The 24,733-nt window shown below is 44.8% G+C and overlaps 1 protein-coding gene across 2 annotated transcripts in view; it reads right to left on the reverse strand.

Annotated features, from left to right (window-relative positions):
- The window catches only part of ULK1 (unc-51 like autophagy activating kinase 1), a 111,202-nt gene that overhangs the window by 32,841 nt on the left and 53,628 nt on the right, over nucleotides 1–24,733 (reverse strand). For both annotated transcript variants that reach the window (XM_083418178.1, XM_083418179.1), the window contains 5 exons: nucleotides 20,771–20,829; nucleotides 12,767–12,849; nucleotides 11,465–11,515; nucleotides 2,774–2,862; nucleotides 1,377–1,530 (listed from right to left, as the gene is read on the reverse strand). In XM_083418178.1, coding sequence (XP_083274304.1) covers nucleotides 1,377–1,530; nucleotides 2,774–2,862; nucleotides 11,465–11,515; nucleotides 12,767–12,849; nucleotides 20,771–20,829 — 436 coding nt within the window. The remainder of the gene's footprint in view (nucleotides 1–1,376; nucleotides 1,531–2,773; nucleotides 2,863–11,464; nucleotides 11,516–12,766; nucleotides 12,850–20,770; nucleotides 20,830–24,733) is intronic.

The following is a 24,733-nucleotide window of genomic DNA, read 5'->3' on the forward strand; positions in this document are numbered from 1 at the left end:
TATTACTGAGGGTTCAAACATCAAAAACGGGACCAACTTGCAGTGCCTTTTTCCCAGTAACACTGGTTTCAGGGGACCCTGGGCAAAGTGTTCTCTGGAAGGCCTCCAGCATCTCTGGTCCCTCTTGGGAACTTATTGAATGGAGGAGAACTGCGGCACTTCAAGGGGGGACAGGGAATCATCAGTGTGGGCATGGGGGGCACCATTTTCATTCCCCCAAACACCCCCAATACGGCATCACTCTGGGGCAATGAGAGGAATTTAAATAGAGGCCCACCACAAGGAAAAGGACTGGGGTGGGGGGGCTGGACAAGCATGAAGTGTGCTACCTACTAGCTGGGTCCCCAGCACCTGCCTACGAATAGTGGGTCCTGCCAGTGTGCCTTTTTCCAGTTCCTGGACATGTAATTGGATGGCAGGAGCTCCCAAACACGGACCTAAAACACTGGTTCCCAACAAGCCTGCCTGCTCAGCTATCTCCCCACCATGGCTTCTCGCTACAGAAAACCCCAAGCTGAAGAACAACCGATTTCAAATCTCAGCAGCTTTGTGAACCAGGAAGCTGTTCCCCTTCTCCTGTTCAAAGCATGCAACGCTATCTGGACATTAATCTGCCCAAATAAATCTGTTTGCAAAGGGGAGAGTGGGGCTAACCATGCTAGTTTGGCCCCTTTACTCTCTGCAGTTAGAGGGCAGCTGCCTGTCCCAGGCTGCCTGCTCTGCTTGGGTTACCCTCCCTGCACAACAATGGAAGGAAGGACCCATGGAGAGGGGCAGAGCTCTTGCACTCATCCCTGCTCCTTCCTGTCTCTCATGCGCTGCTGTAGCACGGAAGAGGAGTACCTAAATATAACGATATATTACTCGCCCTTCACCTCCCAAGGTCCCAGTGCAAGTCACAGCAATTTGAAAGACAACATTAAAAACAGCTTAAGAACAAATCACAACCGCGAGAATAGGATGGGTCCTAAAAACATACACCGGGGTAAAGCTCATATGAGAAAAACGGCACAGGTGCCCCTCTGTAGGGAGAGAATGCCCCAACTTTGTGGCTGCCACAGAGAATGTCCTCTCCTGGGCTGCTGCCACCCTGAGCTTCTGATAGCGGTGGAACTACTCAAAAGGCTACCATTGCTGATCTCTACAGCAGAGACAGTCTGTGGGCAAGGAGGTGGTTTTCTAGATAGTTGGGGCCCAAGTCTCTTAGGGCTTTAAACACTAAGGTGAGCATATTGATTTCAGCCAAGATGCAAACTGGCAACCAACAGGGCTCGTGAGATTATGGTTGCTGTCCCCTGCCTTTGAGGCATGCCCACAACCTCTTCTGCCACACCATCAGCCATGCCTCTGCTTCGAAAAGAAACCAGACTGCTTACTTGCAAACTGGGCTGGCACCATGACGAAGTCGTCGGTGTCACAGGAAGAGTTCTTGCTGCTGCCGCCAGCCGACTCCTTCGACCCATGAAGGAAGCAGGGCTGGGTAGGAGAGGCTAAAACCTTCTCAGGGAGATGTGCCATCTCTCCAAGGGACTGTTCAAGGGAAGGGGAAGGAGAAACAGGAGTGAAAATGCAAACCTCAGAAGAAACTCCTTCTGCAGGCTCTTCCGCACCAAAAAGCACACCCAGAAAAGGAGGTTCTGCCAGCACATGGTGTCTATGGAAGGCAGTTCTCCAAAGGCCCCAAGACAAAACTATGCCATTTCAGTGGCCCCAGAACCATCAAGTGATGCAGTCGGCAGGGAATTGGAACGGTTCTTTGACACAGAAAGTCCCCCAGTATGTGGTGGCTGTTATCTCATTATTACCTTACAGAAGTCCCGTTTATGGGGCTGGCTTTTAGTCTCTGCTTTCTTATGATATTTAGAGGGCTGAAGGAACAAATCTTCAAATTTGCAGGTGGAAATGAGAGCCATATTTTGAGTTGGGGTCGCTCATTGTTCCTTTATTCCCTACACACTAAGCCCCTTCAGGCGGAGGGTGCAACCACAATTAGAATATAGTGCACATGATTCTGCTCACTGTATCTCAAGCAAAGGACACTGTAGAGCTGGAAAAGCTACAGAAGAGGTGCAATAACTCCCCTAGGAGGAGTTTTGGGGTTTGTTTTTGAAGTGAGCAAGGGAGGACATGATAGAGGTTTAGAAATTGATGCACAATACAGGGAAAATGGATTAAGCGAACTAGTTTTTCCTCTCTCCAGAACCCAGGTTCACCCAATGAAACTGAATAGAGCAAGATTCAGGGCAGACCAAAGAGATAGAAAGGAGGGGCTCTTCCTCCCCACCCCACCCCAGCGCAGTTTTATTGTGGAATCTACTTCCATAAGATGTGATAAAGTCCACAAACTAAGGTGGCTTTAAAAGGGGATTAGACACATTCATAGAGGATAAGGCTACCCATATGCTGCCTCCAGAATCCAGAGGCAGCCTGCATCTGAATACAGACTGCTGGGGGTACCAAGTGGGCAGAGAGCTGCTGTGCTCATACCCTGTTTGTGGGCTTTCGAGAGGCATCTGGGCTGGCCATTGTGAGGAAGCAGGGTGCTAGACTAGACAAGCCTTCGATCTGAGTGCTTCTTACGTGGGCTGACTTGGGATCTGCCACACACAGCTTAAGATGGTTCTCTCCCTTGAAAATGCCACCCTGCACGGTGGACTGGCGGTGTGGTGGGCACCCGGAGGAGGACGTCGTCAGCAGCCTCCAGAACGACCCAGTGGTAAACAAGAGGGAGGAGGAAAACCAACAGCGCTCAAGAGGCGTGCATTGTACTTACGGGAGGAGATGCGAGATGGGACGTGGAAGAGCTGCTGGACGAACTCCCAGACCCAGAGCTCGGATAAGAAGGCATTGGCACAGAAGCAGCTGAAGAAAGAGGGCAGGGGGAGGGGAGAGAAGAAAGAAAGGTCATGCTTTCTAGGTTGTCAACAGCGGGATTAGAACAGCTTTCTTGGCTTCCTCACGCTAACGGATTTACCTCAGGTGCCAGGCGACGTCACTGAACTGAGGCAGGGAAGGGGGCAGGGAGAAACAAGTTGGCATTCAGTGCAACTGAATGTGGCAGGTGCTCTTTCGCTTGCCCCCCGTCTGTGAAGCTGTCGTTTATTTCACCCTGCAGCAGATTCTGAAGTCTGAGGCGCCGTTTTCTGGCTTCTAAATGCCTTTGGTCTCTGTCAGGGGTAGTCAATGCAGATGGTGGACTCCCAGCTCCCATCAGCCCCAGCTAGCATGGCCAATGGTCAGAGGGGGGGGGGGGAGTGCAGTCCAACAATGTTTGAAGGGCACAAGATTGGCCCAACCTGCTGTCTGCCTTCTAGAACGCAAACAACTTTTTTTGTTGCAGCACTGCAACAGTGGCATGACTCAGGTCTACTATATTTCTTTAAAAAGTCCTTTCTCCGTCCTCACACACAGATTCTTGCGGTGTTGTTGCTTTGAGTATTTTTTAGGATGTGGTTGGCAGTTTTGAATTGGAAGCCACTCCGAAAGTCCTCAGAGCCAAAGCGCAGGGTCCGAAATAATGCAGACAGTGGTCAAGTACACTTGACAGAGCCTTCCCTAAATGCCCTTTGGAATTCCTTACCCAGATAATCTGGAGTCCTCCAGATCTTGTTGGGACTCAAACCTCCATTGTTCCCAACCACTGGGAGCTGGAGTCCAGCAATATCTGGAGGGTCACAACTTATTCTAATTTATCGATCATCTTACACACATGCCTCAAGGCAATGCACCAAATGCAGCAGAACCAGCTGAAAACAGTTAAACACCACCAAAAAATAAATAAACAGCAGCAGATAAATTTCTGAACAACACCAAATATACCCATGGCAGAAACCTAGTCATACTGTTGGGAAAGCTGCTAGAACAAAAAATGCCTTCGGTAGCTTCCAGAAAGGGCAGATAATGGGCATCTGTTGTATCTCAGCAGGAATGTTGTTCCACAGAACAAGGGCAGCAACACTAAAAACACTTCTCCAAGTTACTGCAGAGTGAGCTTCCAATTTCTTTGGAAGTTGCAGGAGAAGCAACTGTAGTGATGGATAAGGTGGTCTCTTAAGAAATCTGATCCTGAGCTGTTTAGAGTCTTAGTACCAAAATGCTTGAACTTGGCCCAGTAGAGGACGGGCAATCAGTGCAAATCCTGCCTTTGAGGATTTGCATCCTGGTGGCAGCTTGCCTTCACAAGCAGCCTGGCTATGGTGTCCTGCCCCACCTGCTCCCTCTGAGTCAGCCCCAAGGTAGCTCCACACGGAGAGTATTGCAGGTATCCACCCATGAAGTTACCAGCGCATGGAGAACTGTGGTGAAGTTCTCTATCCCTGCCCTAGAGCTATCGGTATGGCTTCCTCCAATGACATTCCAAGCAAAAGAGAGGGTGGGGAAAAGATAGACAGATATTGTTTGGCAGGCTTCCTACCACTATCAGACATTTCAGAGGTATCTCAAGCACTGTGTCTGGTTCTTCACACAATTTGAAGAATTTATTATCTGCCGGTCTCTTTCTGTGTTTTGAGTTGGGTTGTGTTTTGTAGGCATTCAATGATGGCTTGTTTGTTTGTTTTTAAAATCATTTCTGAGCTGCCTTGAGTACCTCACATTGATGCAGAAAAACAGAACTGGAATACTTTCAATTAAATAAATAAAGCGCGAGAGAAAATATAAAGAAAACTGAGCCCTGGAGCACAGTGAAATTGATTGATTCTGAATTTTCACATCATGTGTGAAAAACGTTTTAAAACATTGCTATTTGTTTTGAAGGGTGGAAGGCTATAATTAATTTTGAAGGGTGTGAAGCTGTAATTAATTAACACACCCCAGCTGCAGCTGTTTTTTCTCTCTCTGTACAACAGCAACAGGAAAATTACTGTCCAGCTATAGCTTCTATTACTCCAAAAGAATGAGATGATGTACTTTTCTCCAGCTGATAACTAGAAGGCTAAGACGATGGTGGTTGCACACAGAAGAAAAATGTTCTCAGTAAAGTCAAAACATATTTAATTAATGAAAACATCCCTGGGGACTACCATAAAATGACATCATATTGCTGATGTTTTAACAGCCAGGTGTTCACTTGCCCTGTGAAATTATGTTTTGACTGCCTGCGCTTAGCATATTTTGGCAGACCAGCACCATTCTGAGGTAAGACACTGGTTGGATTGGTGTGAGGAAACCAATGGGATAACCCAATAATAAAAAGAGGGAGGGAATTATTTGTACACTGCAAGGGAAGGAGAAGACAAAGCAGGATTTTTGTCTATGCAAGCCTGGATGATATATGCTCAGAAATGGAAAGAGGGATTAATCAGGATATGCAGTAGCAATGGGTAACAAAAATGAACCATGGAAGGGGGGTGGGGAAGGGAAGTCAATGACTATCGTATGGTTATCTTTTGGCTTGAATGTGAAAATTTGAAATGGAAATTTATTTTTAAAAACATTAAAAGAAGAGAACAGGGGAGGGGGCCAGAGCTTAGAGGTAGAGCTCATGCTTTACATGCCAAACACCTGAGCTCCAGTCCCCGAAATCGCTAGTTAAAACAATATGAGGTACTGGGTGATGAGAACAGCCTCCTCTGGAGGTTCTACAAAGTCGCTGCTGAACCAAACAGACAGTCTTAAGGCTAGATGGCCAAAATAGTTAATAGGGTAAGTTCCTTCCTATGTGGTGGCAAGAACATCTGCTTTCAGTGACACTCATGTGTGGTGGTGGGGAACCAAGTGTTTGAAGATTTCATACTTGCATGATTGCATACGGAGCGCTTGCCTCATCGCGTGTGAATGATGGAGCAATGGAGGCCCAAGCACTCCGCTACACAAACTGCAGCACTGACAGTGCATGACGAACCACATCTATACAAAAATCATCTTGCTATTCCCACCCAAATCTTAAGGGAATTCAGCATAGACTTGCTGGTATCTCAGCCAGGACTCACAAATCCACACAGCATTCATGAATGGCTCATTACGACTGCCAAACACAGCAGGTATATATGGATATAGACGGGGCACTATCCATGGGACTGCTTTTGTATAAATGAGCAGGTTTACATATTCTTCTGGGCAGGGGCCATTCACAAGCACAACTGCAGTAGCTCACACACACTCGACATCTGCCAGGGTTCCCTAGGACTGGAGGATTCATGTTGCATATGACTCTGCACCACTGCAGATGATCGCAAAGGAAAATCCTCTGCCAGGCTGAGGAAAGTAGTCCAGGGTGTTCAGTGCCAAGCAAGAGGCAGAAAGTAGGACTCAGCAAAAGCGAGAGTCTGGGCAGAACAGGAATGAGTCTGGTGAATCAAAGGAAGTAGAATGTGGAGAGAGGCTGGAACAGATGAACAAGATTATTATTTTTGCCCCCAAGCAGCTGTGGGGAGAGAGGGGCAAAGGGATCGGTGGAGCAATGAGACAGAGGGGATAGTTGGTGTCTCCTGCCTTGATTCCTTAAAGCACTTTAAAAGGTCTCTAGATGAAGATCTGGCATCCTTTAAAAGAAACTAGCTCCACCAACCTGATTATTTCACCTTGAGCCTGGAGAGACAGTGATATTAAACTTGACTTAGGTGTCTCCACCCACAAATCTTCAGATTACCTATATAATTCCTCTCCTCGCAAAAGGAGGCCTGCTGAGTCTCCAAGTCCTTGCTTAATTGAGAAAGATTAGGTCCCAGCTCTCTCCACCACAGTCTGTTCTAAAAATGCAGCACAGCTCACTTGGGGGAGAAATCTTCCTTAGATGAACAACACCACAGCTGAATTGTTGAGCTGCGGTGGTTCTTGCCTAGTGAAGGGCTCTGCATTAAGCAACAATTACATTGGTGAATTTATAAAGTGATAGTGGGGTGGGGCGAGACACACACACAAAGGTATTTTAAAGGGGTTCCAATCAGTTCCAATGCACTTTCTACTGATTTGATATGGAAGCCTATCTGGTAGGTAGAATCACAGTATTGTAGAGTTGGAAGGGAACACAAGGGTCTTCTTGTCCAACACATGCAAAGACTCCAACCCACGACCCTGAGATTAAGAGTCTCATGCTCCACTGACTGTGTGCAGAAAGAAGGAACCAGAAAACTGAGAAAAGTTGCATGTGAAATACTGGGAGGGCCACAACACTTCACCAAACACAGTAATTGATTTAAGAACTTTTAAATCCACTAACACAGCGCTAAATATTATACCAGAAGGCAGGTTTTTTAAAAAATATAAAGGAGTTTATTTAAAAACAACTGCAAGTGGAAAGAACTATCTTAGAAGAGGCAGTCTCCCTACTTATAGAAGGCATCCTCACAGAAGAGGCATTATTTACACATGGTAGGGAACACTTCTTGCAACAATGGCGGGGAACCTGAGTTCCTCCATAGGTTGTGGGACTCCAACTCCCATCAGCCTCAGACAGCATAGTCAATGATCAAGGATGGTGGGAGTTGTAGTCCAGCATCATAAAAAGGGCTGTAGCATCCCCGACCATTGCTGTAGGATGATGCTTGCTGCAATACATCTGAACACAAAGGAAACATGCCAAGTGCTTTAGAATCTGTTTTCGCCCAATAGATAAAACTGAATTAAAACTTTCATGATTTAGCAACTGGAACTTCTTTAATTGAGCTGCAGCTCTAGGCTTACCACTGCAGGTACCACCAATATGACCCCACACAGGTTATTATTGCCATGCAGTATCATTAGTTATCATTAAGGGGGGGGGGGGGAATCCACTACACAACTTTTATGGCAAAATACAAACACTTCTACCCAAGTTATACAGTTTCGTTTTTAGAAAAATATTTATTTTTTATAATTCAGAAATACAGATGTCTCACTTTACAGATATATATATATTTATATAAATAGAAAAAAAATAAGAACAAAGCATATAAATAGGCTATAAATAAATAAAACTGGAACAAACATATAGAAAACGAGTTTCCAGATAACAGAATGAAGGCATCCAAAAATACTTTGTGGTGCTGAGAAAAAGATAAAGAACTTGCACCTTGCCCAGTTTCATTACTGGGTAGGCCAAGGAAGATTAAAAATAAAAAAAAAATCAAGGAAAGAGAGAATTGTATGAGGCAGAAACTACTGACCATATCTTGGTGGAAGGTACCATGATCAATGCAATACATTCTCTCTTGCCAAGCTCATTGGTTTCACCCAGCTTCATTGCATCTATCCTGACAAATATCTCTCCAAGGTCTCACAGAGATATTTTCCTGTCCTGACACCCTTCTGACTAGAGAGCTGTCTGCACTGTGCACTAACTGAGTGATGGTGTCTTCTAATAACACCACCAGCAGACCAGGCAAAGAGCCACAGATAAAGCAAGTGCTCAGGGAATCGTATGAATAAGACTCTTAAAAGAGGCACAAGCAAGCTGCTCCTGTCATTTATCCATCACATCACAGGTAACAAGAAATCAGAGGATGAAGAGGCCACCTCTTTCCTCAAAATGGTTCCCCTAAAAGCTGAGATCTCTAGGCACCTTCAGCTTGCTAGTTCTCCTCTCGAGAGTCCTGATTAATGCACACACACAAGCAGCAACATGGCAGCCACTCACCACACAAGAGTCACTCGCCACATGGATCTGGAGCCTTTCAAACCTAACACCACAAATCTTTGGAGGGCCTGTCCAGGTGTGATGATGAGGGAATGGAGGAACGTGGGTTACATCCAACTAACTTTTAGAGTGGACCCACTGAAATTAATGGACCTAAGTTAGTCATGTCTACCCTAAGCATGAATAACTTGGACACAACTGAACACTGCTGGAGTCACATGATCAGCTGCCTTCTGGTATTCAACTGACTACCATATTACTATTCTTTCTGAACTGGGCCCGAGGCCCCTACAGGCAAGTATTAGGACTGAAGTACATGATTACAAGCCTCCGGACAAAAGCCCTCTCGTATACCAAGCACCAAAAGATGAAAAACTTGAGCTTCTCTTCTCAGTTTGGTTGTGCAGCATAGTTTTCTTTTCTGCCTGAAAGCTGTGACCTGATGAGCTTTCTTCCCGATTCACACCCAGATGTAGCTGTGCCGTGACCTGGGGTGTGCAAGCACCTGTTGGCATGGGCGTCTCATGGGACCAGTGTCCCAAGGCAGTGGGCTGGACGATGCAGGAGACAGTGGCCGGAAGATGAGAGCCCTTCTCTGCCTCTCTTGGCTTGGCCGTTTCGGCGGGGTCACCCCACGCAGCGGTTGTGAGGAGGCTGGCAGCGAAGGAAATGGAGGCCAAGTCAAGAAAATCCTTTCTTGTTTCTGCGGGGATCCCCGCGGGCTGCGGCTCGGCTTCCATAACGCCGGAGCCGATGGCGGTACTGTTCGCGGTGGCTGCCAGGCTGCCTGGGGCGCAGAAGATCCTTCCTGGTTGGCAAGGGGCTCAGATTTCGTAGAAATGTTTCTCCACTGGGGCACCGTGGTGGGAGCAGGGAAGTCTGCAGGTCTGTAAGTGCCCTTGAGTCGGGAAAACGCTTTCCGGTTTCGAGGGCGGCCTTCCCCCCAGGGTGACACTGCGGTTGTAGGTAAGGACCGGGAGGGCTTGGAAGCGCCCCTAAACCAGGAGAATATTTTTCTGCCCGTGGGAGTGACACCTAAGTATAGTTAAGGGAGGGGGGGGATTGTATTATTTAAAATTATGATCAGGGAATGAAATCATAACTGTCCTGCTTCGAAGCAATGGTGACCCAAGGCTTAGATTTCCCTACAGGCGTCCAATGTTAGGACACCTTGTGGCAGGCTTACGACAGGTTTAAAGCAAAATGTAGAAGTCCCCAGTGTCTCCCATCGTTTGCTGACTGGCTGACTTGATAAGAGAATTGATCCATGACAGCAATTTCTCTCTCTCTCTCTCTCTCTCTCTCTCTCTCACACACACACACACACACACACACTACAACTATCACTACGTAGTTCCAAAAACACTATTTGGTGAACCCGCTCCAGTGAAGGGGCAACTTTGTCAGGTGAGAATTGGAAAAGTAAAAGCACCCTGACCCCAGCCCCCATTGACCCCAGTCTTGCATGTGGTTCTCACCCCACACATTCCTATTACGTCAGAACCCACATATTTGCCGAGATAATGTGTAGCTCCACCCTTGAACTAATCCTGTTGCAGATGGATTATGCTATAGCATACCCCATGCCTGATTTAAGTCCTGCAATTCACTGTACAAAGCCACTTTATACACAGAGTCAGATTACTGGTTCATCAAGCCCCCTCTTCCCCAACCTGGTGCCCTCCACATGCTTTGGAATATAGTTGTTTTCCTCCTCCAAAAACTAGGTGCGTCTTGTGGTCTGGTGCGTCTTATAGAGCGAAAAATACGGTAGCTCCCATGAGCCCGATCTAGCCCCACGATTGCCAACAGTTATAGTTGAGACAACTGGAGGGCATCTAAATACTGCTTCTTCTTAAAGTGGTAGTGGCTTTCCAAGGTCTCCCAGATTCGTGCCCTAAGATTCTTTCAGTGATAACATGTGGGAAACTCAACCTTGACCTTTTGCATACAAAGCATCTATTCTACCGCAAAAATCATAGCATGTGTTCTTTGGGAAATTCTTAATTTTTCATCTCTCTCCTAGGAAGAAACTTCTCAGGTGCCATTTAGATGTATTCTCAACACGTAAGAAAGCCTCTATTTACTTTCAGTTCTGAAACTGTTCCACTTTCCACCCACAGCTGCAAAATTCTCCATCCCTTAGACCTCATAAGTGAATGGATTGTCCTGTTTCAGTGTATGCTACAGCCCATTACTTCAGGCACAAAAATGAGCTCAATAAAAAGCAGAAACCACCATTATAAAGATTAAATCTAAAGCGGCCAGACAAAGTCATGATGACATGACTCCCTTTATCATTGTAAAAAAACCCCAGACAGAATTAATGTGACAAACTCAATGCCAAAACATTGTTCCTATGCAGTGATTACAAATCTTTTAAAAACGCCAAAGGGAATTGGATTTACATATTTCAGCTACATGATTAAAACTGCCAGTTTCTGAAGCACTGCAAGAGATGATATGTGCCAATTCATAAAAACGCTTTAGTCTCACAGACTCGCTGGCTATCACAGTTGAAAGGATACTTACATGTACTTTTGTCCCTCAAAAGAGGGTCTTGAAGTGTAACAAAAACCCCACCCTCCAAAAAACTAAGCTACTCCCACAGTTTTTAGAAAGCTGAGGTTTTGTCAGCACCTAGTCAAGTTACTAATAAAGGTCTGAAAACTTGGGAGGTGCAATTTGCTTCTAAAGAGAGGCAGCCTTCTAGCACAGAGCAAGCCAAGTCATCTATAGAATGGAATGGTCGGGCTGCGGAAGTTCTGCCGCCTCTTCTCACACCCGAATGAGCCTAAGAGAGAACCACCAATAACGTGCTTCTAAGCTTGCACAGTGCAAGCTGAAATCTACAGCGTAGGTCCGTGTATGTATTGCAAAAAAGAGACTGAGATAACAAAACGAACTTACATTTTTTCATAGAGGCACTTGCATCCAAGAAAGGGTGATGGAAAAATTCATCTGAAGAAAGAAAAAGGAAGAAAATGTAAATATCGATGTTTTACAAAGTTCGAGTTCAATCATGCAAAAAAAAAAACAAAAACCAAACAATGTTTAATTATCTTACTTGTTTAAGCAGGATTCGTATCCTGCTTTTGAGCCCTCAAAAAGCTCTTGGGTAATGTGCCAAGTCTAGCTTGAGAGCATTTAAAACAGTCCTGGCAATCTTCTTCAAGAGCCAAGCTACCAGGTGCAGGACAGAGGACATGAGAAAAGATTTTTAACCTATTGCCCTTCACTGTGGTTCCAACCTTGATCTGGGGAGGACTGAACACGGTATTTCTCCTCTACCACCCTGCTCACTAGCCTGCATGCAGTTCCTTCTTGCCTGTGGCTACCAGGCTAGACCTTAATTCAGCCTTCCCCAGCCTTGGGTCCCTGGATGTGTTTGGACTACAGTTGTCATCAGCCACAGAAAGCATGGCCCATGGTCAGGGATGGTGGATGCTGTAGTCCAGCTTCAGCTGTGGACCCAAGGTTGGCAAAGGAAGGCTTAAATGCAAGACAGCACCAACATTCAGGAGTGGCATGTCTTTACTCCTCCAAGACCACAGAGTGTCTTGCTTTGAGGCATCCTACAGCCACCTTGGAAAACCCACAGACAGACAGTTGACAGAAGCTTACCACCGCCCAACAAAATGGCATTATTAGGTCACCCTATTAGTTTAAAGTACAATGACCATATCCACCCCACCCCCCTCAAAAATAAATAAATCACAATGGTTTTGCTAAATCCGGCCATGCTTCATCTATAAATGTACAATTAAAACTGGGATCAGTTAATCCCTGGCCTTGATTTGGCCAGCTGCTTGGGGGTGTTATCTAAAGCCCAGTTTCATTGACAATTATAATCTGAAAGAATAACAGACGGCAAACCAATTAGGATTAAACCGGGGTTGACAGCATGATGTCTGCAAAGGATCAGTGGTGCTGGGAGAGGGGCGGGGCGGAATCAAACTTGAATGACTAGAACAATCAGCAAAACTTTGCCATGTGAGATGCTGATACCTTAAAACAGGGTCCACAATCCTCCTTCAAGCAAAGCACTGAGCACTGAGCTATTGTCAACCCTCTGGGGGCACAGCCAAAGTGTGAACGTCGGTGTGTCTGAAGTGTAAGGGCAGAGTCAATTTTATTAAAGGGCATTTCTTTCTTTGGTGTGGTTCTGGTCTGACTTGCTTACGAAGTGTCTCAGAAGGCGAAATTCCTTACCAAAGTCCATGCGGTCCTTGTGGTTCCGTTGCAAGAGTCCTAGCAGCAGCTGCCTCAAGTGGGCTGATGTCTCCCTTGGAATGCTTAAAAAGAAAAAAGAAAGAAATGAAATGAAATAAAGTGAGAAAAGGTCAGCATCACATAAAGCTCATATCTTATATCGTGCCACAGAGGTTGTTGATGTTTTTATTTTTTTAAAAACCAGCTACTTTTATATTACTCTTACTAGAGATTCAAAGTATTTTACAAGATCAAACGCAGTACAATGAATGGTCATAAAACAACACACAAATGACAGATGCTAATTAAAAACGGGAAAATCAAAGGCAACAAGATGGGGTGAGGAGAAACCAGTTTAGCCAAAAGCTTAATGGAAGCATTAGCTTTTACAACTGCTTAATAATCTCAAGAAAAAGCACTTGGCTCTATCTTTTTTAGGGAGAAGGATCTATAAGGCATAGAAAACCTGATATTCTATCCTGCTGTGGGGATGGATCCAACAACCTTGTTGCCTGGATCTCGCTCAGTGCTGCCCATAGAGAAACTAAATGAAAGAGAAGCTACTCCGTCACCTAACTTGAGGGAAAACGTCATTTTTACTCCATTAGCTATGCTGGCTGGGAGAGATGGGAGATGGAATCCAACATCATCTGGAGGCACCATGTTGGCTAACCCTTCCCTACTGGAAACCACAGGGACTATTCCAATTCAGGTACCAAACTACCTTAAGCTTCCCCGCAGTCAAGAGAACTAGTCCCTGCACAGACAAAAAACTAGCTTTGCAAGGAGAAGGTTTTCATCTAACCTTCTTTCCAACATGTTCAATTTCAACACAAAGTGTCCCCCATTTTCTTTTTCGCGACACTTGAAGCAGCAATTTGAAAAAAGCAAAAAGGATCACCCTCCCTGCCAATCCTGGTAACATATACCAGGCAGAGACACATTCAGAAGAGAGAAGGGAGGGGGCAGAGGAAGGAAAAACCTGGCAGAGCAGTTTTAAAATTCTTGCACAGGCGAAACCAGGCCGTCTTGGCATTTGCTGTGTACACAACTTGGTGCCTGCCGCCTGCCAGGTTTGCTTGGAGAGGTCAGGTCAGGTAATGGCATATTCACGGCAAACATCCCAGATCTTTAAAACTAACACTACTCCACTTAGCCTGGCACAGCTCAGTCCCTTGCAGGCTTGCCCTCTCTCCCCACATTGATGCCTACTCAAAAATGTCAAAGTAAACAACTGTGTGCCAGGGGCTAATATTTGGGAAGCATTTCCAAATTGCTCTCTCTATCAACTTTCTGCTGAATTCCAATGCTGGGAAAAACAGTAAAACCGAAGGTGGGGGCACACATGCGAGAGGGAGGGAGGGAGGGAGGGAGGGAGGGAGGGAGGGAGGGAAGAAAGAAAGAAAGAAAGAAAGAAAGAAAGAAAGAAAGAAAGAAAGAAAGAAAGAAAAGGGCTAGTATGGAAAAATACAGGACATTCCTTAGAGCTCTCTTGCCCAGTGCAAAACAGGAGCTGTTGTGCAGGGGCACCTTCTGAAAACTGATCTAGGTTTTCTACGAAATCCACAGCCCTCTCTTACAGGCACTTCCTAGAAATCATAAAGCAACAGCAGCTGCAAGTAACGTCTGATCCGGGCGGGTCAACAAACAGGAATTTTCCAGCTTGGCTGGCTGGGATGTTCACGTGAGAAGCAGTGCTGCAGTCACGTGGAATGTCAGGACAGGAAGTGCTGGGCAATTTGAACGCTGCGTGGTCCTCCTTAAGGACAGCTGCATCAAAACACGCCAGGTGGTAAGGCAGAGGGATTAAGACCTGTCTCCCAAATCAGGTAAAAAAAGTCCCAACATTGCAGGAACACAGAAGCTGCATTTTTCACAACTCAGGCTATTTCTCCACCTAGCTCAAATCCTGCAGGATTGGAAAACTAGTAACCTTCATTGGCTGCTAGAGCCCAGCTCCCATCATCCTTGACCACTGATCACACTGGCTGGGGCTTGTAGAAGTCCAACCAGGTATGAAAGGCCACCAGTCCCTGGTTTACTGTGAGTGGCAGACAAAAAAAGGTCTTTTGCATCGCTAGCTGCTGGTCCTTTTGTTGATGATACATTACTTGCTTTCACAAACAGGGCAAGGAATCCCAGCATTATGTATAGCAGAAGCACACCGCCTCTGAATGAGGATGTTCCTTTCAGTGAAAATAGTTGAAAGCCTGTAATAATCTCACTGTCTTCTGTCCTCTCCAAGACCATAAATATATTAAGATCATGAGATGCAAAACCAGGAAAGCCGTCAGTTCAAGTTTCTACCCCTGCTCAAGTTCTTTGGTAGCTGTATGCAAGCCACCAATAAATAGTTTAGGGATACCTGGCTTGCCTTTTAGGGCTGGTGCAAGACAGGGGTGAGGAACATGTGGGGCACACCGTGGGTTGTTGGACTACAACTCCCATCATCCCTGACCATCACCCATGCTGGCTGGCTGGGGCTGATGGGGAATCCACCAACATTTGGAAGGCTGGCTAGAGGGACGAATAGTCTGCACTGGTGTAAGACGGTAGCTTCACGGATTGTTATCTTCTCTGCAAAAACTAGCCACAATGGCTCACAACGGAAAGGCACAAATGCAGTTTTTCCTTCCCAAGAGAACACAAGACATGTTGTGCATCCTGTCCCGCTAACAGTTTCCAATGTGGATGAATAGCAGCCCTTGGGATTCCAAACAGGAAGACTTGGACTTTTTATCCATGCACTGAAACCAATGCCTGAACCTGAGCCCAAGCAGGTTCGTACATGACGGTAAACACTTTTGGGCACCTGCCAAAATCTAGGTCCGTTCCCCAGTTGGAACATGCATAGGATTTGAACGGACTCTGTGTGCGCTACTGCTGTTTTAAACTGTGTTGGTGTAGAAAGCCTTGTGCAACTTGAGACCAGAATACCAGTTGTTCCCTCCCGGTGATATGGAAGTCCGCCTCGCTTATAGCTATCAGGAATGCACCTCCACTGTACCATTTTTAGCGCCTGCTAAAAATGTTTTTTGTTCAGATACCCAGATATCTAGACTCCTGATGTGTCTTCAGTTCATTGCCATTTTTAGTTTTTTGAACGTTTTAAACAGTTGTTACAAGTAATTTTATTGTTTTATTCTTTTCGTAAACTGCTTTGAAGCTTGTTCGTATATAAATTTTATGAAATAAGTAAAATTTGCATTTAATGTTCCCAGCCCTAAGAGGTGCTGCACCTCCTCTATAGCAAAGATTTGGCAAGCTTCATCGCTTTTGACTTCCAGACATCTTTCTAAACCAGACATCAGGCCTATGCAGCTATTTAAAATTTTCTTGAGAGGCCAGTCTTTTTAAAGATACTTCTGTACTGCATTTTTTTTAAAAAAATGTTGCTATACAGTACACCATGGGTAGGGAAACTAAGGCCCAGGGGACGGATCCGGCCCAATCGCCTTCTAAATCTGGCCTGCGGACGGTCTGGGAATCAGCGGTTTTTACATGAGTAGAATGTGTCCTTTTATTTAAAATGCATCTCTGGGTTATTTGTGGGGCACAGGAATTCGTTCATTTTTATTATTTTTTCAAAATACAGTCCAGCCCCCCACAAGGTCTGAGGGACAGTGGACCGGGCCCCTGCTGAAAAAGTTTGCTGACCCCTGCTATACACCATCCTGATGTTTTGCGATAGGGCATTGTATAAATGGTACAGTGTTGCTTTTATATGTGCAAATGTTTTAACTAATTCATATATGTAACAGTTTTATTATATTGTAATTCATTTTGAGTTCTCATTTTAAAAGGATTTATAAATGAAATTAACACTAGCACATAGGTAACGGCTGATATTGAGTGCGCTATCTACTTTGCTCCTCTTTACTAGCACACACAAGAAACGAATCCCAATCCACTTGAACCTAGGATCATGGTTTGGTTTGGCTCCCAACAAACCATGGTTTGTTCTTAAGTGACTGCTCACGGCTTACTGGCTCTAAAAAGTTTGGATATCAGGCTAAGTCATGTACTAAGCAGGAAGGAGCAAAGTGGTCAGAACTGATTTACTGGGCCAGTGACTTAAAGTGCAAGGAAATTTATTCCTGTCCACGCACATCTGAAATAGGTCTTGGACGTCACATTCTGGGTTGTGTGATATGTATTCAGCTCCTACTTGCATCCCTAATTTAATTATTCTCACTGCAGAGGACATAAATAGCTTTGTTTATCTGCTGCTCCCCACCCTCCTACTCCACCCCTTCCTTCATACAGCTTCTAGGCGCATTACACAGCCAAGAAACAGGGAGAGCCCACAGCAAACCCAGGGGTCACGTGGAAGCCCTCAAAAAGAGCTGACAAACAGGCTGTCTCCATTCCACACCCAGTTCATCTGACATTTCCAGTCTCTGCCGAACAGTGTTGTTTCCTAGTCACCTTGTTTAAAAACAAAAGCATGCCGCCCAAAGCGTTATGGGTAGGCAAGCCAGCTTATTCAAAGGGAGAAGGCAAGCACAAGCTATTTCACACCATCTGATTAAAATAGCACGCCCTTTTGGATCAAAGCCAAGAGCACGGGCTTCCCCGCCTCAGAATGGCATTCACCTGTGTCAGCAAATCTTAGGCTTGAAATGGCATGCTACGTGAGACAAGGGGGTGCCACCAAAATAGTGTCCCCAGGTTGAGGCTCCCTCCTTCTCCACACAGTTTTGCATCACTTGTAGAGGAATGGTGATGTAAATGAGGGTCCTGGGGTGGGGCTGGGGGAGGAAAAAAGAACAGGGTCTTGAGGCAAGGCCCCCCCACCCCAGTAACACCATCCTAGGGGATAGTGGCTGGCTTGCTCAGCGTACAAGCAGGGAGGAACAGAGGGACCAAGACTGGCATGCTTGCAGGAAACTATTAACTTTGTTTTACTGCTATGTGCAAACTGGGCCAGTAAATAAAGTGTATAGAGAGATTTAATCATGTGAGACAGATGTTAAGCATCAAACACAGTGATGCAGCAATAATGCTTGAAGCTACTAGCTGCAACCCTGAAAACTTAAAGCACCTATAATGGCTTCCATGAGCTAGAGTCAAATGCAGGAAAGATTATTGAAAGATGTGTGTGCGCACAGTTATGCAGGTATACAAATAGGTATGCAGGCATACAAGCAGAAGTTTGTATGGAAATTGTATGGAAATTGTTGGGCAGGTAATTGTAAGCCGTGACGTCAGAAGGAAATGATGCATAAAAAGTATAGATTGTGCTAATTACATTAAATCTTAAATGAATGCAAAGAGCTTAAATGCATGCAAAGGGCTGTTGATGCAAATTTTATTGTAATTATCTGTATGTTTTATATATGTCTTTTAATTCTATTACTGTTTAATTGCTTCTTAATGACTGCTTTTTCTACATTTTAGGCTGCTTCTATTTTATATGTAAGCCGCCTTGAGTCGCTGTCTGGGAAAAATGCAGGATGTAAATAAATATAGTATGTAAAATAAGCACACTGGCTCATTCAGAAAGCAATGTTGACGTTAACACAAACATCCTGGCCTGGCACTACACTGGGAAGCTGAATCAAACGCCCACAGTGAAATTAAAAGCTTGGTTATCTCTGTTTAAGACCAGAAATTGTGCGAAGAAAATGAAACTTGCAGCATGATGATGGCACAACAGTGGGGCGGCATAGGAGGATGTCTCAAACCCAGGGATGCAATTTGCCAGTGGTATCCCTGTGTCTCTCACACACAATATATTCTCTCGGAGTTAAAGGGGCTAAAGCTAAGAGAAGCTCCTTCTCCCAACCTTTAGGCTTCAGAAGTATATTGAATCCTGCAAGGAGCATGGCCTGCACCCCTCACAAGGGACATCTAGGAATCAAATCTAGGGATCGGATGGGTTGAAGGAGGGATCGAACTGCCTGAAGTCTGGCATTGCGGTGAGCAATGTAACGGAAGTGAATCTAGGCAAGTCTCACATCTCTGCACTCTTCCCCGGTCACTCTCCTAACATGCCCATGAGTTTTTGCTTCCAATTTCAACTAACCACACTTTAATACTGCATCCAAACTTCAAACTGTGGCTAACTGTAACTATGTCTTGCTCCAACAGGTTAGCTTCATTTGAAGCTGGCTTCATTCAAAGAAACCAAGTTAAAAATAGCCACAGTTTGTTAAGTATGGACAACATGATGAGCTACAGGGTTAATTAAAAATGGAACTGAAAGCTTGTACATTCTTCCTTGAGCCTGCGGTCTAGGAGGAGAACAAAAAGCTCACCAAGGCTCATTCGTGTCACAACAACCCATGGTTTACTGTGACACCCAAACACTGTCAGTGGTTCGTCCACTGTGGAACACTTAAGCTTTGCAGAGGATTCTGGCAAGTATCCTACAGTGAACCCTGGTTCACACACAATGACTAGGCCCAAACAGACTGGGCAGTCACCTTCACAAGAGGTATGAGTGTACATCCAGGAAGATGATAGCAAAAGGAAACTTCTTCACTACTACCATGGTTTCAGAGAGCTGTGTAACCCCAGGATTCACAAACACAGTTTGAATAGCAATGCGTTGGGGGGTTTCAACATAGCTGGGAAATCCTTGCTTACTTGAAGCACATCCTGCAGAGTTGTCTTTCTCCTACAACCATGAAAACCAACAGATTCCTCAGATCACCATTCCATGTGAAACGAACCAGAAATCAGTCTGGTTTCCAAGAACGGTCAAACACTTAATTCAGTGTTTCTCTAACTTGGTTCCCCAGCTGTTGTTCGACTACAGCTCCCATCATCCCTGACCACTGGTCCTGCTACCTAGGGATGATGGGAGTTGTAGCCCAACAACAGCTGGGAGGAACCATGTTTGAGAAACACTAATTCATTCATAACACTCTCTTAGCCAGTTACTGGAAATGGCAGGTGGATCCACCACCAACCCTGGCCAAAAAATGAGAATAAAATGAAATCCAGCTCTCCGGTGATAAAAGCCATCACACTAGAAGGAATTCAAAGCTCCTGTGCAGTATTAATGAAGCTCAGCTGTTTCAAAAAGTAGTCTGACCCCTGCAATGAAGGAATTGCAGCTAAAGAATCCCTGTCAGATAGCCATCAATTAGAACAGTATAGGTACTATAGGCATATAATGAGTGAATTAATGAGTGAATAGTAATACTACTAATAATGTTGGCAGCCCCAGTTCCCACCCTGGAATTCCCAGTGAGGAGACAGTTGGTCTCATAGAATTATAGAGCTGGAAGGGACCCCAAGGGTCATCCAGTCCAACCCCAGCAACGCAGGAGTCCCAGCTAAAGCATCCATGAGAGATAGCCATTGACCCTCTGCTTAAAAGCCTCCAAGGAAAGAGAGTCCACCACCTCCCGAGGGAGACAGTTCCACTGTTGAACAGCTCTTACTGTCAGAAAGTTTTTCCGTATGCCTAGTCAGAATCTCCTTTCTTGTAACTGAAAGCCACTGGTTCGAGTCCTACCCTCCAGATCAGGAGAAAACAAGCATGCTCCCTCTTCTGTGTCCCCTCTCAGCCTCTGCTGTCTAGGAATGATGAATGCTAACCCACAACCACACAGGGTTCTCCCTGAGATAATGGTTATAAAATGCTATATTATAGGTATAAGGGTTTGGACCTGTTTTCATCAGGGATGGCGCAAATGGCACTTCGGTGAAACGGACTTATTTTGCTAAGCTCAGCAGGGGATGTTTTTGCCTGTTAAAGCTGTCCATGCCTCCTCCCTCCCTCAAAAAGAATGAAGCAATTGCGAAAAAGAATCTGCTTGGATTGTTTTTGTGCTCTTGGACGGGGTCAACCGAGGTAACCAAGTTTCAGCTTGCCAGCCTCTGGGCTCTGTCATTCCAGGCTAACAGACGGAGGAAGCAGGTTGCCAAGTTATTTCTAAACATGCCCAGCTGAGAGCACAAGGGGACAGGTGTTGAGAAGAGTAGAGCAAGTGGCAGTGAAGTTCGAGGGAGAGAGAAAGCAGAGAATAGCAGCACCGAAAGAATGCTTACTTGGGCATGAGCATCTTGTTTTTCTCATAGAAGAGCCGAAGGTCTTGAGGGCTGCTTGCCTGTGAAGGAGTGGGAGAAAGAGGAGAAAGGTGATCAGCAAATTCATACAGCCATCTGGAACCCTATCTATCTATCATCTATCTGTCTATCATCTATCAATCTATCTATATCGCACAAGCAATCTCTTTTTTTAAAAAACATGTAACAAGCTTTATTAATAGTCTTCCAATACATTTATATATATATATATATATATATATATATATATATATATATATATATATAGTAAATTGAAATTTCAATCATGTACACAAAAAAAGAGGGGGAAAACCATATACTTATCTTTTCTTACATAATTATGAACCTTAAGCTTCAGCTGTATTTATGCTACTTTTTATGCGATTATTAACAAAAAATATTAAAAAAAATATATCATAAAGACTTTGGACTTCGTCAATTCCCGTTGTATGATTTTATTCTAATAGTGAACGTACCTACCATTATCAATCTATTCTTTATATATTCTCTAATACAGTTTTACAGCAATTCGTACCGTTGCTCTTTCTCATATATTTCTTTATCCAAGGTCAATTAAATGCTGCCATAGACGAAAAACCTCTGGTATATTTTTGTACATATCTCTTTTATTTATCCTATCTGATCTCAATTCTCCAAAAGCCTGGTTCTTCTGCGGCTAAAGCAGTGCCATCTCCAAACACAACTAGGGAGGGACTCAGATGTTTACAGAGGTGCACAATCACACACATGCTAAAAAAAATTTTTAAGCGAAAAATCCTCAATGGTGCAATCTCTTACCACCAAAGAATAAAGTGCTCAGTAAGGGACGCGGGTGGCGCTTAGGGACGCGGGTGGCGCTGTGGGTTAAAGCCTCAGCGCCTAGGGCTTGCCGATCGAAAGGTCAGCGGTTCGAATCCCCGCGGCGGGGTGCGCTCCCGTTGTTCGGTCCCCGCGCCTGCCAACCTAGCAGTTCGAAAGCACCCTCGGGTGCAAGTAGATAAATAGGGACCGCTTACTAGCGGGAAGGTAAACGGCGTTTCCGTGTGCTGCGCTGGCTCACCAGAGCAGCGATGTCACGCTGGCCATGTGACCCGGAAGTCTTTGGACAGCGCTGGCCCCCGGCCTCTTTGAGTGAGATGGGCGCACAACCCTAGAGTCTGTCAAGACTGGCCCGTACGGGCAGGGGTACCTTTACCTTTACTAAGGACTTAACATGGTTACTTGGCAAAGGATGCAGAGTGTCTATTGGGATGGGGGGAAATGAAAGGAGAATTAGCTGGGCTACAGAATGGGCTCTTCGCACATTAACGTTCTGTTGTTATACTGAATCTTTCCTTTAAAAAATTATAAGCCCCCAAATTTTATCATCTGAGGGCTGCCTCAAGTTAAAACTGTGCTCTAAAAGAAGCTGCACCTTGGAAGGATGTGTAAATTATGAAAATCAAGCATATATTTGCATGTTTAGTTGCATCCAGGTACACTAGTGGCCATAATTGTGGAAACCTTTTGAAAAAAGCGTATTTCCGAGGTTTGATGGCTCATAACACATGATTGGCTCTCTAAACCATGGGTAGGCAAACTAAGACCTGGGGCCCGGATCTGGCCCAATCGCCTTTCAAATCTGGTCTGCTGACAGTCTGGGAATCAGCAGTTTTTACATGAGCAGAATGTGTCCTTTTATTTAAAATGCATCTCTGGGTGGGGCATAGGAATTCGTTCATCCCCCTCCCCAAAAAAAAATAGTCCAGCCCCCCACAAGGTCTGAGGTACAGTGGAAAAAGTTTGCTGACCCCTGCTCTAAACACTCTTGCTCACTGGCTACATTCAAATGAAGGAAACCTACTGCAAATCAACCCAAGCAAGTTGTGCTTCCTTTTTCTGGTTATTTGGCTATAACTTTTGATAGAATACAGATAATTGAAGAAACTTTGTTGCATCACATTCTTCATTAAATTATCTTTCCATTGATATATAATTTTATGGTAGTACTCCAAAAAAGTGGTGTTATGAGCCATCAAACCTCAGAAATATGCCTTTTCCAAAAGGTTTCCACAATTTTGGCCTCTAGTGTACATTCTGCTAATGGCGTGTGGAGGAGGGCAGGAAAAGAGTAAGGAAAGCCCTGAAGTCCAGCCACTAGAAATCCACTTTGATCCCCATCAGGCTTCACACCCTGCACCAGACATAATTCACATACTTGGACTTTACAGCCCTGAGGACTAGGAGCTTCTGTTCTTTAAAAAAAGGAATCCTTTGGATGCCAAATGCTGAAACCAAAGCTAAATTTCCCCAGGGTGAATTCCAAAACATACATATCCCAGATACTTTTAGTGATACTTTTTAATTTTAATTGTTATTTTTCTAGTGCCCTTGGAAGTTTACTGAGAGGTAATATATTAATTAGTCTACAGTTATTACTTAAGATAAGCACATTCATTGTTTTACACTACTACTGCCATGCTAGAGTCCCTGTTCATTTTTACAATTAAAAATGCATTATTATTATTCATTAAATTTATACACAGCCCTTCATCCGAGGATATCAGGGTGGTTTACAAAAAATGAAGAACACACATTATAAGTAGTCTTCCCCCAAGAAGTGGGTGGGGAGCTTTGGCAGTGGTGAGTAAAACTTTAGTAAGGTCTACAGGGGGTCAGGGTCAAGGAAATGGGTAAATTAAAAACAGATAAAAATAAGTAAGCTAAATCCTATAAATCTCGTACAGTACTTCATTTTTAAAAAATTAAACTACAAAAGGCCCCAAACGCATTCTTACAAAAACATGACAGCAAAAAAGGGGAAGCATAAATATACCAACTCTAGAAGACAAGAGGATTAACTGACCAAGAGCCACATGTGAAAAGGGGATAATAGTTGATGTTAAAAATACAATTCACCAGGACACAATCTTCCTCCATGCCCAGAATATTGCCCCCTCGGCAGGTATCACTATCGCCGAGTGCAGCCTGAGCCAGGGATCCCAAACACCACCTTTTTTCAAAACAAGATGCTCTTCAGTGAAACTAAAATGCTTACAAACCAAAAAGGAGATTGAGAGAGAGTTCAAAACACAAAATGAGGGGCAGGGGGAGAAAGAAAACAGGTGGAAGCTGTTGCTGCTGCAACCAAGCCAGAGACTGGCTGGGCAGCTGGCCCCACAATAATAGCAGCAAATGCTTGTAAAGTGTTCACCCAACACCACAGAACAGCACCCACCATTACAAAACATGACCTGAGCCGCTTGGCTGGGTGAGACAGAAGCTAAAGCTCAATTAAGGAAAGCCTGAAGAATGGGACAGTCAATTCAACTGCATGATCTCACTCTCTTCCACTCCTCTCACAAGTGGGTTCTCTCCTCCAACTCCAGGTTGCAAAAACCATACATTGTCACGAAGTTCAAAATATGGCAACTTATGCTTAGTGCTAACCCCCAAATCCAGTGCAGGGAATCGGAGGCAATCACCACTGCCAAGAGTCATTGCGTCCGCAATCCTAAAGCACACTTACTAGAGGGTAAGCCCCATTCAATATAGTGGAATTTGCTTCTGGAGTAAACCTGGACTGTGCTGTGACAGTCCATGCACTAGGGATGGAGATCCTGATGCCTTTTGGACTACAACTCCCATCATCCCTGACCATTGGCCATAATGACTGGGACAGATGGGAGTTAGGAGCCCAACAGCATGCGCAGGTTTCTCATCCCTGCTCCAAACCCTAGTTTGGAAGTTAACGCTATCTTAAGTTTGCCCAACTCAGATGGTCACTGCAAAAAACTATGGTTATTGCAACCAAGAAACAGAAGAACAAATCTGCAAGAGGGGAACAGGAGGCAGGCTGTGTAAAAATCCTGGCATTTTCCAAACTGATCCTGAGTTGTGTACTGAGGATATCAGAGGATAGCAGAGTTAAGGCAGCCCTGTTTAGGGAAGTTTTTAATGTTCAAT

The sequence above is a fragment of the Podarcis tiliguerta genome, assembly GCF_965153285.1.
Source record: "Podarcis tiliguerta genome assembly, chromosome: 16".
Lineage (NCBI taxonomy): Eukaryota > Metazoa > Chordata > Lepidosauria > Squamata > Lacertidae > Podarcis > Podarcis tiliguerta.